Genomic DNA, 19,934 nt, shown 5'->3' with positions numbered 1-19,934 from the left:
GGAAGCCACAGACTGAGTTACACAGGATCAGCAAGTTACAAGGCTAAGTTAGCATGCAGTCAAAGACATATTTATTAATTTTGGGGGGGGGAGGCCACACCCGGCAGCACTCAGAAGTTACTCTGGCAGGTTCGGGGGCATATGGGATGCCGGCAAAACACCCTACCTACTGCGCTATTGCTCCAGCCCTGGCAGTTTCAAGTGAGAAAAACCCACTTTCCTGAATCTGAGTTATGACTAGCAGAAATAGGACCTGGAGGCTTTTTGTCCTCCATTCAGGGATGCTCTTTTTGGCCTGTTTATTTTCTTCTTGGCTACTAGTCTAAGGGACAGGGAAGACCGGGAAGTAATGACCAAGTACAAGGCTCTGTGAAATAGCCCTGTTAAGCAAGGGTTACCTGTACTACTCTAAGACAAATAAAGTTAAAAACCAGACTCTTTTCAAATCAAGAGTCCCAAGTCAGCTCTGCTTGGCTCCATCACCTTTCAACTCAGTTGTGCTCAGTTCTTTATTTCTCATCCTCCCTGTCTTCTCTGAGACTTTCCCCAAACTTAATACTCCAGCTAGTCCAGCAGAGTCCACCAAACCCACTGGATCGGACTTTTTTTCCTGCCATTCCGTGAACTACAATGAATTGAGTAAATCTTTTATCTTGACTATTTTCCTATTTAGGCCACACCCAGAGGTGCTCAGGCTGGTTCTGTCCTAGCTCAGGGATCAGTCCTGGTGATGTTCAGGGTAACATATGTGAGAACAGAAAATCAAACCAGGGTTGGTCATGTGCCAAGGCAAGGTCCTTAAAACATGCCAATATGGGGCTGGAGAAATAGCATGGAGGTAAAGCATTTGCCTTGCATGCAAAAGGACAGTGATTTGAATCCCAGCATCCCATATGGTCCCCTGAGCCTGCCGGGAGCGATTTCTGAGCATAGAGCCAGGAGTAACCCCTGAGCGCTGCCGGGTGTGACCCAAAACCCAATAAATAAATAAATAAATAAATAAATAAATAAATAAATAAATAAATAAATGAAATTCTATAGGTGTCTGTATGTATGTATTTTCTGGGGCTACACTCAGCAGTGGTCATGGCTTATTCCTGTCTCATGCTCAGGGATTACTCCTGGTGGGCTTGGGGCACATTTTGGGGTGCCAGAGATCAAACTCAGGTCTGCTGCATGCAAGGCAAGGGCCTTCCCTAACGGCCCAAGAACTTATTTCATGGAACTGAGAGCTTTCTGGTCATCCTTCTAAATCCAAATGGCAGTCCAATCCACAGGACACTGGGCCCCCGCTGTGCCCACAGCCACACCTGTTCCGGGACATACTGGACATACTCAGGCCTGCCATTTTCCTGTCCCCTTCTCTTTTCTGCCTTTATACTCTTACCAACTGCCATCCCACCCATAACAACCGGTCTTCAGGTCAGGAGAGATCACCAAGAAGAAATCGGTCTGGTTTTGTACGAGGGATCAGCCAGTTATAAAAAGTCCCAGTTTCAGGGCCAGAGAGATAGCATGGAGGTAAGGCGTTTACCTTTAATGCAGAAGGTCATCGGTTCGAATCCCAGCGTCCCGTATGGTCCCCCATGCCTGCCAGGAGCAATTTCTGAGTACGGAGCCAGGAAAAACCCCTGAGCACTGCTGGGTGTGACCCAAAAACCACCAAAAAAAAAAAAAAAAAAAGTCCCAGTTTCAATGAAGTCCTGGGGCTGGAGCAGTTGCGCAAGCGGTAGGGATTCTGCCTTGCACGCACTAGCCTAGGATGGACCATGGTTCGATCCCCCAGCGTCCTATATGGCCCCCCAAGCCAGGAGTGATTTCTGAGTACTTAGCCAGGAGTAACCCCTGAGTGTCACTGGGTGTGGCCCAAAAAGAAAAAAAAGGAAAAAAAAGTCCCAAAGCAGGCTAGACCATGAAAACAAACAAACAAAAAGAAAAGAAAACTGGATGATGCAACAGCTGATGCTGGAAAAGTCCAAAGTGGGAAAAATCCAGAAGATGAGAAGTCTTAACTTAGATATATATTTAAAAAAAAATCCCATTAGAAATTTTGGAACTTGCACTGGAGTGAAAGTTTGAAGGTTGGGGTACAGGCTAGGTTCAATCCCTGGCACCATACCCACTGTCTGCACTGCCCAGAGAACAGCACATAAGCACTGCTGGGTTTAGCTCAGCCCACTCCTATACCTAAAGGAACAAACAAACAAACAAACAAAAAAAGAAATAGGGCTTTCCTCTCCATTTAAAAAAAAAAAAAATCAAAAGAAATTCTGGAACTCAGGGCCAAAGCAATAGTACAGCGGGGAAGTATCTGTCTGCCTTGCAAACAGTCGACCTGGATTTGATTCCAGGCATCCCACACCAGAGTAACCCAAGTGCAGAACCAGGAGTGAACCCCTGAGTCTGGTGGTGGCCCCCTAAAAAAAAGACCAAAATTCTGGAATTCACAATGGATGTTGAGAAGCTTGGAGGTTATTTATAATCATCGATTTTTGGGTGCAGAGCCAGGAGTAACCCCTGAGCACTGTCGCTGTGGCCCAAAAACAAACAAACAAATAATCTGGGGTCGCGTCTGGAGAGATAACAGAGCGTTAGGGAAACTGAGTATCAGTAAATATAAATCAATGAGGTCAAGAAACACACATTTTTGAATTTAGGTATTTCAGAATTTTCACGGACCAGAAAGATAGTATAGTGGGGAAGGCATCAGCCTGGCATGCGTCTGACTCAGGCTTGACCAGGCCCCACACGTGGTCCCAAAACCTCAGCAGGGGTAATTCCTGAGCCCAGAGCTGGGAATGAACCCTGCACATAGTGGGGTGTGGCCCAAAGACCCAGAAAAATACAACAAACACACAAACTCATACTATTTCAAATGAACATAGTCAATGTATATACTCAACCCTGAATATAGTATTAAAAATAGTTAAAACAGGGCCAGAGAGATAGCATGGAGGTAAGGCCTTTTGCCTTTCACACAGAAGGTTGGTGGTACAAATCCTGGCATCCCATATGGTCCCCCGTACCTGCCAGGGGCAATTTCTGAGCAGAGCCAGGAGTAACCCCTGAGCGCTGCCGGGTGTGACCCCCAAAACCAAAAATAAATAAATAAAACGCTTAAATCTGACATTACCTATTTGTCACAATTGCTGCTAAAATGACAATTATTTTTTTAAAAGCTCCTAAAAAATAACTACCAAAAAAGAGAATTTTAAAGTCAGATACTTTTTGATCAGTAAGTCACTGAACTGGGGCCGGAGTGGTGGCACAGTGGTAGGGTGTTTGCCTTGCACGCTTGATCCTCCCACGTCCCATATGGTTCCTCCCAAGCCAGAAGGAACCCCTGAGCGCCTCTGGGTGTGGCCCCCAAGAAACCAACCAACCAACCAATCAATCAATAAATAAAGTTTAAAAAATTTAAGAAAAAAGCAAGTATAAGGGGGCTGGGGGTGGGGGGAGAGATAGTCCAACAGGCAAGAAGCTAGCTTGTGCAGGGCTGACCCAGGTTTGACCCCAAGCATCACATATGGTCTGCCAAGCCCGGTCAGGCGTGTGACCCAAAAACAAATAAACAAAAACAAAATTAAGTGAAGGGGATTCATGAATTTGCATGTCATCCTTGCGCAGGGGCCATGCTAATCTTCTCTGTATCGTTCCAATTTTAGTATGTGTGCTGCTGAAGCAAGCACAAGTGAAGGGGATTCAATACCAGGATTCAATCCTTAACCTTTGATGACTTTAAAAATGAACAAAAGAAGGTGAAGCAAAATAAATAAAGAGAAATCTTTATAGCAACAAAAGCCATGCACCAGTAAAGTACAATTTAGGGGCCCGGAGGAAGAAAACCCAAAGATCTAGAAGTCCCTGCCTCACCTTTGGGAGAATGGAGTTTGGTGCCAACACAAATGGGCTTTAAGAGAGACCCATCCAAAAAAAAAAAAAAAAGAGAGACCCATCCCCGGTAAGATGCTGGGATTGGGGCTGGAGAGATAGCATAGTGATAGGGTATTGCCTTGCACGCGGCCAAAACAGGATGGACCCCGGTTCGATTCCCGGCATCTCATATGGTCGCCCGAGTCTGCCAGGAGCCATTTCTGAGCACAGAGCCAGGGGTAGCCCAAGTGCCGCCAGGTGTGATCCCAAAAACAAACAAAAATTATAGAAGATCGCAGAGACATGAGGATTCACTGAACTAGCAATAAGGCCTCTCAAATCTATCTTCTTGGAAGGAAACTTGATAACAGTAATAAGCAGAGCAATAAAACGACTTCGAAATTTTATACCTGATATATTCAGGAAGGAGCGAGTAATTCCTGCTAAGAGCACTCCAGCAGAGGCAATAAGTAGCAGAGAAAAACCAGCACTGATCTAAATGCCTTAAAAGCAGGGCACGGCTAAGCCACAGAATTTAATAATGGCAACACAACGGACTATGACGCCCAAGAAACAAGGAAGCGCACTACGCGGATATGCAAACCCTCACAAGTAAAAAAGTTCAGAGCACAGTCACAGGCTTTATGAGGCCCAGAAAGACCATAAATCAGGAAGCTGAGCATATAAATAGGACTTTTGTTCATGGGACAACTTCTCTGGGGAAAATGATCATTAAGTAAGTTTAAGAGAAAATAACTGAGCCAGTCTTCGGGGTTCTTTCTACTGTCGCTCAGTAGCCATTGAGTGGACTAAATACCTGACCAGGTTTTTGTACGGTAGAGTAAAAACTGCATGTGTCTAACTTGGTTTTTTTTTTGGGGGGGGGGGAGGGGGTGGTTTACACCCGGCCGTGCTCAGGCGTTTCTCCTGGCTGTATGCTCAGAAATTGCTCCTGGCAGGAACGGGAGACCAAAAGGGGTGCCAGGATTCAAAACGTTGTCCATCCTGGGTCGGCTGCGTGCAAGGCAAACGACCTAGCGCTGTGCTATCTCTCTGGCCCTCTAACTTGGGTTTGATCCCCTTCACCCCATTATGGTTTCCCAAACAGCACTGCCAGGAAGTGATCCCTAAGCTCAGAGCCACGAGCAAACAATCCCTTGGCAAGGCCAGGTATGGCCCCAAAACCAAAAATAAAACAACCAACAAACCAAAGCAACAACAACAAATAGATACTTCCAAGAAACCCCTTTTAGGGGGGAATATACACCAAACCATTATTCCCTTTTTACAGATAGAAACCTGATCAGAAATACACCACCAAGACCTGTCCAATTCCTTTGACAGCTGTAACTACTGAGCACCGCTGGGTGTGGCCCAACAATAAATCAATCAATTAATCAATAAAATAAAAAAAGAACAGCTTTCTGCTGAGTTCTGTGCTGTCAGAAATACACCACCAAGACCTGTCCAATTCCTTTGACAGCCGTAACTACTGAGCACCACTGGGTGTGGCCCAACAATAAATCAATCAATTAATCAATAAAATAAAAAAAGAACAGCTTTCTGCTGAGTTCTGTGCTGTCACTGACCTCAAGATGTGAGAGCATTGGGCAATGAGAATGATTTTGAACTTTCCCAAACAGTGGCCACCTTGCTAACCCACAGCCGAAGTCTTTCCTGAAATTAGTCTAGGATTAACAGAAATGACTGCACTGGGGCTGGGGAGATGATAGTACAATAGGAAGAGCATTTGCCTTGCACGCAGCCAACCTGGGTTCGATCCCCAATGTCTCATATGATCTCCCCCAAGAAGTGATTTTGAGCACAGAGCTGGGAGTAAACCCTGACCATTGCAGGCAGTGACTCCAATCCAAAAGCAAATTAACAACAACAACAACAATAATAATAATAATAAAGACTGAGTAAAGGAGGACCTGAGGGAACCATGAATGAGTGGTCAAATCGCTTTAGATTCCACTCAGGGATGTCCTGACATGCCAACCTGGAGGCTCCGTAAATCTTCCCTTGAGATTCTGCCAAAGGGTATGTGAGACTGTTGTTTGTTTGTTTGTTTGTTTGATACCTGCTTCATTAAGAATACTGCCAAGAAACTGAAAAAATCATATGACTTAGTTTCTAGAATTGATCACTAAGAGTTAATGGAGAAATCAACGTGCATGCAAGACAGAGCTTCTCTCTTCTTGATCCGAACTCCCTCAAGCTCTAGATTTTTGCAGGGCAGGGTCGGTGGGTGTGGAGTGCCAAGTCTCCAAGCAAAGCATACAGGAGTGAACCAGAAAAGCCCCCTGGACAGACACTTGGCGAGACCCACGCCTGCCAACAGATACAAGCAGCTGAGGACCATTTAAGAGTTTCCCTTGTGCCCGAAAATAAACCCCAAATTCACAGCGACAATAAAGCAAGTGGTAATAAAATAAACACTGGCTTTAAAAAAAAAAAAAGAGAAGAAGAAAGTAAAACCATAGTAGTTAAAAGAAAAAAGTTATAGATTGTAAAAGTTCACCAAATGCTTGCTTACAGGCACTTAAAATTATTCATGCCTGTCTTTCAAATGCTGAGTCTCGGCCACTTAAAATTGCGTTTGTGCATGGCCAGAACTTGACCCTTTATTATCAAATCTAAAGACTGGACCCCGGTAAGCATCAGTATCTTAAGCAAGGGCCTGGTGAGAAGGAAAAGCAAAGCCATCGCCTCCTCTTGCAAAAGTTGAGGAACAATGTCACTGCAGCAACAAAGTGGGACGATATCTGTCATTATGCCTCAAACATAAACACAACAAGCTAGACACAAAGGGGACCACTTACACTAGCAGCCCCCGGGATGGGGGGTAAAGAAGCTGAGGTGATATGGAATGCATGCTGGGAACAGAAGTGGAGGGAGGACCACACTGGCGGTGGGAATGCCCCTGAATCGCTGTCACTATGGACCTAAAATATTACCGTATGGGGCCGGAGAGAGAGCACAGCGGCGTTTGCAAGGACCCAGGACCTAAGGTGGTTGGTTCGAATCCCCAGCATCCCATATGGTCCCCCATGCCTGCCAGGACCTACTTCTGAGCAGAAAGCCAGGAGTAACTCCTGAGCACCGCCGGGTGTGGCCCAAAAACCAAAATACATATATATTACTGTGAACGATTTGTAATCCACTTTGGCCACGATAAAAATTATTTAAAAAAATTAAAATAGGGGCTGGAGGGACGGCACAGAGGTAGGGCGTTTGCCTGGAAAGAGTGGACAAATTCCAGGGAAAGTTGGGGGGCCCAGCAGGAAGCAAGATGAGGCCAGGCAGGGCAAACCAGGCCAAGCTGCAAGGGAGCACTGCCCCCAAGAGTCCCAGCGCCTGCCTTGGGGCCCAGGGGTGCGGCTCTGGGATGGGGAGAGCTCCCCCAACCCCCTAACTCCGAGGGGCATGGGGCTTGCAACTCCTGCAACGCCATGCACGGGAGCTGCCCTCCCTCGGTGCAGGCAGGCAGGCAGGCAGGCGGCCGGGCGGGGCAACTGAGTCCCGGGCTGCTGCTGGTGGTGGGTCTCGCACTCGCAACCCGAGGAGCCAAGTGCGCCCCCGGCCCGGCCCGGCCCCGCACCTTGCACTCGTCCGTCTTCTTGTCCTCCTCGCAGAAGTTGACAGGCGCCAGGCCGGGCAGGTAGAAGGCGGCGGCGCGACGCGGGCCCGGGGCCGCCCCGAGCAGCAGCAGCAGCAGCAGCGACAGCGACAGCAGCCGAGGCGCCGGCGACGCCTGCGGCGGGGGGCTCATGTCTGCAACGACCAGGCGGGCCCCGCGATCGCTCGCTCGATCGCTCGATCGCTCGCTCGGCGATTCGGGGGAGACTCCGCGGCGGCGCCCGCAACAGACACCCGAGCGGGCCCCGACGGCGCATGCGCGGCGGCGTGTCTTTCCAACGGCGCATGCGCGGCGGCGCGGTTGTTCTCGAAAGCGCATGCGCGGCGCCTTTCCGCGCATGCTCAGTATTAGCGGCCGCGTCACGCCCCCTTTTCTCCCCTCATATCCCCCCCCCCCCCTGCGAGGAGTTTCCGGAAGCGGCGGGCTGGGGGGAGTAGAGTGGAGTGGAATGGAGTTGATCCTTTCCGGGTTTTCCGCGCACCCGCGCGGTGGCGCTAGTAGTAAGGCGTCTCTGTCCGCCTTGCAAGCGCTAGCCTACGAAGGACAGAGGTTCGATTCCCCACCCCACCCCCGGCGTCCCCTCTGGGTTTTTTCAAGTTAGGGGTGATTTTTTGAGCGCAGAGCCAGGAGGAACCCCTGGTTGTCACCGGGTGTGACCCCCAAACAAACAAACAAAAAAACACAACAAGATATGGGGCTAGCATGGAGGTAGGGTGTTTGCCTTGCATGCAGAAGGATGGTAGTTCAAATCCTGGCATCCCATATGGTCCCCCTGAGCTTGCCAGGAGCGATTTCTAAGCAGAGAGCCAGGAGGAACCCCTGAGCGCTGCAGGGTGTGACCCCAAAACAAAACCAAAAATAAATAAATAAAATAAAAAAGGGGTGGAGCAGATCTTGAGCGCCCAGAGTGTATCCAGATTCCCATGCAGAAGTTGGGTGTAATTTGCATTTAAGAGGGGGTTGCGCTGGGCCTAGGAGGGCCCCCACACCCCACCCCAGCAGGTTTGATAGGATTCAGTGGCACACTCTATTTATTCCTTGCAGCGGTGTTTGTGAAGGAGAAAACGCTCTCCTGTTAGAATTTGGTGCTCAGAGAGCACTGCAGGAGGGGACTCAGGCTGAGTCTGAACTAGCTGCAAAGTTCACTGGTGGGCTGTGTGCATTCACTGGTCTGAACTTCCATTTGCACATGCTTTATGGGGGGGGGCTTACAAAATATATGCACCTTTTTTTGGCTTAGGTAGATGTGAGGTGTGGGAGATAATGATGGTGAACTGTGGCTGGCATGAACTCTTGTTTGCCCAGGGAAAACAGGATGCACCCGACAACTCACCGAGGAAAGTGGGTGCAGCATTCCTGGAAGCTGGGTTAATCATCTTTAGAATGAGGTTCCTTTTCTCCCTTTTCCTACCAAGGGGTGAACTGTTAGTGTGGATGTCTTCTGGTATTTTTGTTGGTTGGTTTGTTTGTTTTTGTTTATTTTGGCCATACCTGGTGTGCTCAGGGGTTATTCTTGGCTCTGCGCTCAGAAATTACTCCTGACAAGATCGAGGGATCAATAGCACAGCGGTAGGACATTTGCCTTGCACACAAGTGACCCGGGTTTGATCTCTAGCATCTCATATGATGCCCTGAGCCTGCCAGGAGTGACTTCAAAGTGCAGAGACTGGAGTAGTAACCCCCCCCCCAGCATCACCCGGTATGCCCCAACCCACCCCCCAAAAAAGAATAAGCACATTTGCTAAACAGGCAGAGCAGGAAAGTGGGGCACTGGTGGAATGAGACCGAAACTCTTTGGGTGATTTAAATCTTTTTCCCCTGGCAAGTTTACATCCAAGTCTGTTCCATGCTCAAAGGGCTCTTTTAGCCTGCAAAAAAAAACAAAACCCCAAAGGTGGCCAGGCCCTCACTGTGTGGCTATCTGAACAATGGAAAGTGAAGTTCTTGTTTGCTCAGGTTGCTTGCGCAAGGGTCCCCGCCTTAGAATCCTGCTGTCTAGCTGTGTGACCTTGGGCACTGCCTCCGAGTAAAGCAGCAGAAGGAAGTGAGCAGGGTGGGGAGAAGTGGGCAAAGACTGTTAGCCTCTGAGGTGTAAGGAAACGTCCATAAAGCGCTGGGCCCAGTGCCTGGCACCCCAGAACTGTAGCCGCTAAAGCTAATAGAGCAGGAGTGACCAGAGCACATGTTTGCCTCCGTCCCCGGCTTCTCTTTAGCAAAGGGGGCGTTGGGCTAGGGAAAGGGATTTACAATATTCTGCACTTGATGTTATGGTAATTTCCGGTTACATAATGTAAAGGCCCCTGGTGACCTCTCTGTTTGGGAAGGAACCAGGAAGAAAATGGAAAAGAAGTTCACCATCTTGTCTTTATTTAGCTGACAAACTATTTGCCTATCTCATGGTCTCTGCACACTCCCTCCCATCTTTTGCTGTTGTTATTATAGGGCCACACCTGCCTCTCAGCTCAGAAATTACTTTTGACAGGCCGGGATGGGGGGAAGGATCATGTGGGATGCCCGGGATCGAACCTGAGTTGGCCATGGGCGAGGCAAATGTCCCACCGTCTGTGCTATCCATGCTGACCAGTTTGGATCCATTCGACCCATCTTTTACCTTTTTCTCCACCAGTTTCCCCCATCTTGGGAAACTGTGCCTCTGATCCTCCCTCCCTGCTTCACAGCCTTCCTTACTCCAATTTGGGGAATGACTCGTCCTTTGCTTGCACCCCTCCAGGCTTTCAGGAAGTCCTGTCCCTGCATGACTGAACGAAACCTAATACTTTTGAGTTTGATTTTGGGTTTTTGGGCCACACCCAGCGAAGCTCAGAGCTGACTCCTGGTTCTGCGCTCAGGAATCCCTCCTGACAGTGCTGGGGAACCGAATGAGATCATCCAAAGATCACTCGGATCACTCAGGAAGAGTTCAAGGCCAGCACTCTATTCTTCCTCCAGCCGCTCCAACTATTTTCCAGCCACAGCCACACTCCCATCCCCACCCCAAATCTCCCCCCCCCAAGTTCTTGCAATCCCCCCTCAACTTCCACTTAAGTGCAATGTTGAAAGATCTTTCTGGGTCCACCCTGAGGTCCCACAGGCCTCTCCACTGTGCATTTAGGGGAGTCTTTTAACTGACTCCTTCCCCGAATAAAGGTGAGCACTGGGCAGCAGGGCCTGATCCCCAAGCCTGACACCTCCATGGGGACCCCCACCTAAAGATCCAGAGCAGCAGCGACTGGCCTGGGAAAGGGGTGCCTTTAAGGGCAAGTCATCAGCAGGAACCCCCCAAATTTTTCAGTCTTCCTTTAGAATTGCAAATATCCAGCTCTGCCATGAACCTGAGATTTCCCCAGTCCCTTGAACCTTACATTCTCAGAGGGGAAAAAGAAAAGGAAATGACAGCCCACAGTAGTCCCAAAATCTCTTTTTGTTGTTGTTGTTGTTTTGGTTTTTATTTTTGGGGGCCACACCCAGTGACACTCAGGCATTATTCTTGGCTCTGCGCTCAGAAATTGCTCCTGGCTTGGGGGAACCATATGGGGCGCCGGGGATCGAACCCATGTCCCCATGTCCGTTCTTGGCTGGCGCGGGCAAGGCAGACGCCTTACCGCTTGCGCCACCGCTGCCTTCCCACCCCCCAACCCCGCCTCTCCCGACACCGGCAAGAGTGAAGACCCGGAGAAGCGGATTCTTCGGGCTGCTGGAGGCAAGCCCGGGCCACCGGCACGCGACGCGCATGCGCAGAGGCGGGGCTGGCCACGACCCTCCAGCCTCCCACCCCGGCGACCTCGCTCCGGCTTCCTTCCGCCTGCTGAGTTCAGACACGTCACCTTGCGAGACCGGCAGCGGGGCGTGGCTTATCGTGGGCGTGACTTGCTGTGTACTTCCGGTCCCGCTTCCGCTTTCTGGTTGCCCGGGTTACCGGACGCCCCGGGTAGCTGAGTGATTGACAGGTCCCAGCCAGCCTTGGTGGGTGCCCCCTTCTCTTGCTGTTCTGCACAAGGGCTGAGTCGGGACCCCGATTTCCAAACTAGGAAGAAATATGGGTTTTTCCTTTCACCCTGTTGGACCCTGATGGTGCTTTCCTGGAACTCATTCCCCGGGACCCAGCTGTCACCCCACCCCCGGAAAAGGGGGTGACTTTCTCTTTCTTCCCTCTGGCCATTCCTGTGTTGGTCTCTTGCATTTCTCTCTGCCACACCGATGTAGGCACTGATGTCCCCCCTCTTCTGTGTCTTTTCCCAGCAACTGAGGGAATATGTAGGGTGCCCAGGAGGGCCTTCATTTCAGATAGGCAATGACTGGGGGGTTGGTTTATGTGTGTCCCCAATATGAATGCTGAGATTCATCTGATTTCCGCCGAGCTTGGCTCTAATAAAATTGTGACTCACCTAACGAGAGCACATGTCTTCTACAGCTCCCTTCCTTCGCCAGCTAGACCTGAAATTTGGTTTTTTGTTTGTTTTGTGTGTGTGTGTGTGTGTGTGTGTGTGTGTGTGTGTGTGTGTGTTTGGGGGGCTACACTCAGCGGCATTCAGGGGTTACTCCTGGCTCTGTGCTTTGCCATCCTTCCTGGCAGGCTCGGGGGACCATATGGGATGCCGGGATTCGAACTACCTTCAGTCCTGGATCGGCTGCGTGCAAGCAGCAAACACCCTACCACTGATATGGTCCCCCAAGCCTGCCAGGATTAATTGCTGAGTGCAGAGCCAGGGGTACTCCCTAACATGCTGGATATAGCCCAAAAAACCGACACGCAAGTCTCCTCCATAAAAAACAATTCCAGGGCCCAGAGAGATAGCACAGCGGCGTTTGCCTTGCAAGCAGCCAATCCAGGACCAAAGGTGGTTGGTTCGAATCCTGGCGTCCCATATGGTCCCCTACGCCTGCCAGGAGCTATTTCTTAGCAGGCAGCCAGGAGTGACCCCTGAGCACCGCCAGGTGTGGCCAAAAAAAAAATAAACAAAACAAAACCAATTTCAGTGGGAAGTGTTCTGACCTTTACCATCATGATGAGAGCACAAGATACCAGAGAGGATGGGCCTCTGAAATATGAGTGCTAGGTCAAAGGACAGGGGTCAGGGGTCAAACAATGGGGTCAGGGACAAGGGTTAGGGGTTAACAGTCAGGGATAAAAGGATAGGGATCAAGGGCCAGTGGTCAAATGTCAATGGTTAGGAGTATAGGATAGACTAGGGTTAAAGGTCAAGGGTTAAGAGTCAAGGATCAAGTTAAGGGTAAAGGTCCAATGTTTGAGGATTATGGGTCAAAGGTTATCATAAAGTTTAAAGGTGTCAGTGATCAGGAGTTAAGGGTCAATGATTACAGGGTCAAAAGTCAGTGGTCAAAGTCAAGGGCTATGTGTCGAATATCAGGTTGTTTAGTGTCAAGGGTTAAGAGTCAAGGTTTGAGGGTAATGGGTCAAGGTCAGTGGTCAAGGATGAGGTCAGGGGTTAGGTTAAGGTTAAGGATCCAGTTTTGAGGCTTATGAGGTAAAGGGTTAGTGGTCAAGGGTCAAGGATCACCTGGAGTCCAGAGTGGGTCTTATGCCATAAACTGGGGTGAAGCCTTCTTGTAATCAGGCTAAGGACTTTTTTTCTGTTTTCTGCACATTTTTCTGGGCCTATGCAAACAACAGCGATTGCCACTGTCACACCTTTACTATATTTTTTTACTCTTATCCTTTAAGAAAACAAAAAGAATTTACTGAACTTAAAAACAAATAACTGTAGTAGAATGCCTGTCTCGAATACAGGCAGGGATTGGGAGAGGGGAATGTTACACTGGTGAAGGGGGGTGTTCTGTGTGTGACTATAACCCAACTATGATCATGTTACTTAAATTAAATATATATCTATATATAAAATACAAAAAAGGTAAAAAATCAGGTTGTCAAAAAAATAATAATAAAAAAGAATCATGGGGCTGGGCAGTGGCGCTAAAGGTAAGGTGCCTGCCTTGCCTACGCTAGCCTTGGACGGACCGCGGTTTGATCCCCCGGCGTCCCATATGGTCCCCCAATACAGGAGCAACTTCTGAGCACATAGCCAGGAGTAACCCCTGAGTGTCACCGGGTGTGGCCCAAAAAAAAAAAACAAAACAAAAAAGAATTAGGTTGTAAAAGGTCAAGTGTCAAGGATCATGGGATCAAGGGTTGTCAAAGGTCAAGTGTCAAGGATCATGGGATGAAGGGTCAGTGCCAAAGATCAAGTGTTAAGAATCATGATTCGAGGGCCCGGAGAGATAGCACAGCGGCATTTGCCTTGCAAGCAGCCAATCCAGGACCTAAGGTGGTTGGTTTGAATCCCGGTGTCCCATATGGTCCCCCGTGCCTGCCACGAGCTATTTCTGAGCAGACAGCCAGGAGTAAACCCTGAGCACTGTCGGGTGTGGCCCAAAAACCAAAAAATAAATACATAAATAAATAAATAAAAAATCATGATTCGAGGGTCATGCGGTCAAAGGTCAGTGGTGACGGTCAAAGGTTCAAGGTTTGAGTATGGTAGGTTCAAGGTTTTAGTATGGTGCATTCCAGGCTTTGTGGTCAAGATCAAGGTTCAAGGTACATTGTTTGAAGGTCATGGGGTCAAAGGCAGTGGGTCAAAGGTCAAGAATTAAGGTTAAGGGCTCGGAGAGATAGCACAGCAGCGTTTATCTTGTAAGCAGCCGGTCCAAGGACCAAAGGTGGTTGGTTCGAATCCCGGTGTCCCATATGGTCTCCCGTGCCTGCCAGGAGCTATTTCTGAGCAGATAGTCTGGAGTAACCTCTGAGCACCGCTGGGTGTGGCCCAAAAACCAAAAAAAAAAAAAAAAAAAAAAAAATTAAGGGTCAGGAAGAAAAATGTCAGTGGTCAAAGTTCAAGTATTAAGGTTCAAGGGCATGCAGTTAATGGTCAGTGTTCTAATGTCAAAGTTCAAGGATCATGCAGTCAATGGTCAGTAGTCAAATTCAGGATCATTGTTCGATGGTCCAAGGTTAAATGTCAAGGATCAAGGTTCGAGGGTCAGTGTTCAAGGGTCAAGAATTAAGGTTTGAGGGTCATTTTTCAATGGTCAAGGGTCAAAGTACTAGGTCAGGTGGTCAAGGGTCAAGGATCAAGATTCGAGGGTCAGTGTTCAAGGGTCAAGGATCTAGGTTTGGGGTCATTGGTCAAGGGTAAGGGTCAATGTTAGAGTGTCAGTGGTCAAATGTCTAGAATCAAAGTGCAAGGACAGTGTTCAAGGTCAAGGGTCAAGGTTTGGGGTCAGCGGTCAGGGGTCAATGTTTCAGCAGTCAAGGGACAAGGTTCGTGGTCAGTGGTCATGGGGTCAAGGGTCAATGTGATAGGGGTTATGTGCCCATATTCGCGGATCTGGGGTCAAGTGTCAAGGTGCTAGGGGTCAGGAATAATGCTGTTAGTACTCATATTCAGAGTCTGGGATCAAGGGTCAAGGTTTGAGGTGTCAGTTGTCATGGGTCAAGGGTCAATGTGTCAACTGTTAAGGTTCAGTTTTGGGGGTCAGGTGCCAAGGGTCAAGGTTTGGGGGTCAGCATTTATGGGGTTATCAGTCAGGGTCAAGGTTCGGGGTTCAACGGTCATGGTGTCAAGGTTTGGAGATGTCAGCGGTCAAGGGTCTAGGTTCGGTGTGTCAGCTATCAAGGGTCAAGGTTCGCATGTCCATGATCAAGGGTCAAGGTATGGGAGCAACGTTCAATTGTCACGTTATGAGTTCATGGTTCGAGGTTCAAAGGTCAAAGGTCTAATGTTAGAGGAAAAGGATCGATGTGTCATGGGTCTAGGTTCAGGAGTCAGTGATCAAGGGATGAGGGTCAAGGTTCCGAGGTCAGCAGTCAGGGTTTAAGGTTAAAATGTGTTGGCAGTCGAGGATCAAGGTTCGGGGTCAGTGGTCAAGTGTCAAAGTTCCGGGGTCAGTAGTCAAGGGTCAAAGTTATGTGATTATTGGTCATAGTTCAAAGGTTAAAGTTCTGGTGTCGGTGGTCAAGGGTCAAGGTTAAATGTTTCAACAGTCAAGTGTCAAGGTTCAGGGTCATTGGTCTAGTGTCAAGGTTCCAGGGTCAGCTGTCAACGGTCAAGGTTAAATGTGTCAGCTGTCAAGGGTCAGAGTACGGTTTATGGTTGAGGTTCAAGGGTCAAAGTGCTGGGTTCAACGGTCTAGTGTCAAGTTTACTATGTCAGCAGTCAAGGGTCAACCTTCGAGTCAGCGGTCAAGTGTCAAGGTTCTGCAGTCAGTGGTCGAAGTTCAAGGGTCAGCTGTCAACAGTCAAGGTTAAATGTTTCTGCGGTCAAGGATCAAAGTTCCAGGTTCATTGTCGAGGTTCAAGGGTCAAGGTGCTGGGGCCAGCTGTCAAGGGTCAAGGTTAAATATGTCGGCAGTCGAGGTCAAATTCAGGGATCAGCAGTCAAGTATTGTAATGTATCTTCGCTGTTAACTTTGCTGGGTATTTGTGAATCCAAGAACAGTCCCCAGAATGAGAAATTACTTCCCATACCCTTGTCCCCTTTCGGGGGAAGACCTTGGTAATATTTATCTGCAGCAAATAATAATCCACACAGACAAGAAGGATAGGGTGTAAAGGATCGGGCAAGGAGAGCCAGAGAATCCTCCTGCAGCCAGCAGCTTTTACAGAAGGACCCCCTCTCCCCTGTCCCTCAAGCTATTTATTGCCAACTCCACAGCGCCCCACCTGGAAGGGCTAGGTGGGGCAATAGTCACAGAACAATCCTAAGGAAACACTTTTATATACAACAATTCCAAGAATCATCTTTTTTTTTTGTTTGTTTTTTGTTTTTTGTTTTTGTTTTTGGGCCACACCCGGCGTTGCTCAAGGGTTACTCCTGGCTGTCTGCTCAGAAATAGCTCCTAGCAGGCACGGGGGACCATATGGGACACCGGGATTCGAACCAACCACCTTTGGTCCTGGATCGGCTGCTTGCAAGGCAAACGCCGCTGTGCTATCTCTCCGGGCCCCATGAATCATCTTATGGAAACTTTTTCATATACTACAAAGTATCAAGGTTCGGGTGTCATAGGTCATGTGTCAAGTTGTGGGGGGTCAGAGGTCAAAGTTCAATGGTCAGCTGTCAGTTGTCAAGGTTGAATGTGTCGGCAGTCAAGGGTCAAGGTTCGGTGTCAGCTGTTAAGTGTCAACGTTCGGGGGTCAGTGGTCGAAGATCAAGGGTCAGCTGTCAGTGGTTAAGGTTAAATGTGTCGGAAGTTAAGGGTCAAGGTTCGGCGTAAGCGATCAAGTTTTTAGGTTCAGGGGTCAGCGGTCAAGTGTCAAGGTTTCGGGGTCAGCAGTCATCTGTCAAGATTAAATGTTTAAGCTGTCAAGGTTCAAAGTTTGGGGGTCATGGTCTAGGTTCATGGGTCAAGTTTCTGGGATCAGCGGTCAATTGTCAAGGTTAAATGTGTCGGCCATCAAGGGTCAAGGTTTGGTGGTCAGCGGTCAAGGGTCAATGTTCCTTTTGGTCAGCATTCAGGGTTCAAGGTTCGGGTCAGCTGTCAAGGGTCATTTTTTCTCTTTGTCAGCTTTCTGGGGCCAAGGTTCGGGGTCAGCAGTCGACGGTCAAGTGACAAAGTTCGGTTATCCGTGGTCAAGTGTCGAAATTAAGGTTCGGGGAGTTATGCGCTCAAGGATCTGTGTCAAATATCTACGGTCGGGTCGAAGAGATAGCACAGCGGTAGCTCGTTTGCCTTGCAAGCACTGACCCAGGACCAATGGTTGTTTGAATCCTGGCGTCCATATGGTCCCCCGTGCCTGCCAGGAGTGATTTCTGAGCAAAGAGCCAGGAGTAACCCCTGAGCATTGCCGGGTGTGGCCCAAAAACCAAATAAAAAAAAAAGATCTAGGTTTATGTTCCAGGATCAGGTTATCAGGGTTAAGAGTCAAGGTTCTGGGCAGGACGGTGGCGCTAGAGGTAAGGCGCCTGCCTTGCCTGCGCTAGCCTTGGACGGACTGCAGTTCGATCCCCCAGTGTCCCATATGGTCCCCCAAGTCAGGAGCGACTTCTGAGGGCATAGCCAGGAGTAACCCCTGAGTGTCACCGGGTGTGGGCCCCTCCCAAAAAAAAGAGCCAAGGTTCAATATTCCAGAGTTATGGGTAATTTTTGTGGATTATAAATCAACGGTCAGTTTTCAGGGGTTATGGGTCAATGGTTTGGGGTTAGGGGGTAAAGGTTCGGTGGTCAGATATTAAGGGTCAAGGGTCCGGTGTAAGGTCAAAGTTTTGGGTCAAGGGTTAGAGTCATGGGTCACATGTCTGTTGTTAAGGGTCAATGATCGGGGGTTAAGGATCAAAGATAAAGGGTTATGGTTTAGGGTTAAGGGTCAATGGTCAAATTTCAAGGATCAAGGATTTAGGGTTCCGGTTTGTGGTTAGGGTTTTGTTTTAGGGAAGAAGGTCACAGGAAGGTCAATACACTCCCACAGGAAGAAAGTCACCAGAAGATATGAACACTCCCCTGGAAGGTCCAAGCACTCCCACCAGAAGGTCAGGATACTCCCACCGGAAGTACCACGGAAGAAGTTCGGAACACTCCCACAAGAAGGTCACCTGAAGGTCAATGTCAGGACACACCCACCGGAAGGTCACAGCACTCCAACAGGAAGAAGGTCAGTGCAATCCTACCAGAAGAAGGTCAGAACACTCCAACCGGAAGAAGGTCAATGTCAGGACACTCCCACCTGAAGGTCAGTACACTCCAACCAGAAGAAGGTCACCTAATAAAGGTCAATGTCAGGACATATTCTCCGGAAGAAGGTCAATACACTCCCACCAGAAGGTCACCGAAGGTCAATGTTAAGACACTCCCACCGGAAGGTCAGCACACTCCAATCAGAAGTCCCACCAGAAGAAGGTCAGGACTCTCTCACCTCACATCGGTCACTCGGGGACCCCACCAGCAACAATTTTATTTTATTAATTTTTTTTTTGGTTTTTTTTTTTTTTTTTTTTTGGTTTTTTGGGCCACACCCGTTTGACGCTCAGGGGTTACTCCTGGCTATGTGCTCAGAAATCGCCCCTGGCTTGGGGGGACCATATGGGATGCCGGGGGATCGAACCACGGTCCTTCCTTGGCTAGCGCTTGCAAGGCAGACACCTTACCTCCAGCGCCACCTACCCGGCCCCATTTTTTTTTATTAATTTTTAAAAACATTATTTATTTATTTATTTATTTATTTATTTATTTAGGTTTTGGGGCCCACTCCTGGCTCTGGGCTCAGAAATCGCTCCTGGCAAGCTCAGAGGACCATGTGGGATGCTGAGAATCGAACCCGGGTCCAATCTCAGGTCGGCCGTGTGTAAGGCAAATGCACTACTGTTGTGCTATTGCTCTGGCTCCTATTTTATTAATTTTTTGTTTGTTTTTGGGTTACACCTGGCAACGTTCCGGGGTGACTCAGCTTAGCATTATCAGGCATTATTATTATTATTATTATTATTATTATTATTATTAGGCATTATTCCTGGCTTGCTCAGGGGATCATATGAAATGTTGGAGATCAAACCCGTGTCAGCCACATGCAAGGCAAGTGCCCTCTGCATTTTATTATCTCTCCAGTTTTATTATTTTTAAATCCCTGTAAAGGCTGGAGCAGTGGCACAGCAGGTAGGGCATCTGCCTTGCACATGGCTGACCTAGGACAGACCACAGTTCGATTCCTGGCATCCCATATGGTCCCCCAAGCCAGGAGCAATTTCTGGGTGCAAAAGCCAGATTGCCTGAGCATCACCGGGTATAGCCCCAAAACAAACAAAAACAAAAACAGGAGCCAGACACATAGCATGGAGGTAAGGCATTTGCCTCACATGCAGAAGGACGGTGGTTTGAATCTCGGCATCCCATATGGTCCCCTGAGCCTACCAGGAGCGATTTCTGAGTGTGGAGCCAGAAGTAACCCCTGAGCGCTGCCGGGTGTGACTCCAAAACAGAACAAAACAAACAAAAACCAAAATAACCAAAAAATAAAGTCCTGGTGAGCTCTCACATGTTCTGAAATCTCTGAGGCAACCATGGCCTCATATGAAAATATCAGTGTTTTCTGTTCATTTGGATTTTGGATCATACCCAGCAGTACTCAGGGCTTATGCCTGGATCTGCTCGGGGGCACTCCTGGTGACGCTTGGGAGATTCTATGGGCTGCAAGGGATCAAACTCGTGTTGGCTGAATGCAAGGCAAGAGCCCTATGCTGTCCAATTGTGCTGGCCTCCAAGTATCTATCATTTCTGTTGATGACTGGTAGGTATTCTCTGACCCTCATGGGGTGATTCAAACATAGGAGCATCTCCTCAGTCCTGAGTCTAGAAGTCTGCAACTAAGGCAACAACAGGGTCTACTCCCTCTGCAGCTTTGGGGTCAGGTATCCCTGAACTCTTCCAGGGGGTGTGAACTTAAACCATTCCAGGAAGATGGCAGCAC

At 48.7% G+C, this 19,934-nt stretch overlaps 1 protein-coding gene and 1 non-coding gene across 2 annotated transcripts in view; both read right to left on the bottom strand.

Annotated features, from left to right (window-relative positions):
• TM9SF2 (transmembrane 9 superfamily member 2) overlaps positions 1 to 7,774 on the bottom strand; it is a 52,358-nt gene extending 44,584 nt beyond the window's left edge. Inside the window, exon 1 of the mRNA XM_049778617.1 lies at positions 7,478 to 7,774. Within this exon, the coding sequence (XP_049634574.1) occupies positions 7,478 to 7,648 (171 nt within the window). The 5' untranslated portion in view covers positions 7,649 to 7,774. The remainder of the gene's footprint in view (positions 1 to 7,477) is intronic.
• Positions 3,580 to 3,689, bottom strand: LOC126017013 (U6 spliceosomal RNA). The gene has a single exon (XR_007498691.1). It is a non-coding gene; the product is annotated as a U6 spliceosomal RNA (small nuclear RNA).
• Positions 7,775 to 19,934: the final 12,160 nt, after the last annotated feature.

This window comes from Suncus etruscus, chromosome 8 (genome assembly GCF_024139225.1).
Source record: "Suncus etruscus isolate mSunEtr1 chromosome 8, mSunEtr1.pri.cur, whole genome shotgun sequence".
NCBI classification, from domain to species: Eukaryota; Metazoa; Chordata; class Mammalia; order Eulipotyphla; family Soricidae; genus Suncus; species Suncus etruscus.
The sequence above is the reverse complement of the archived record's forward strand: the minus strand, read 5'-3'. Positions and strand labels throughout refer to the sequence as shown.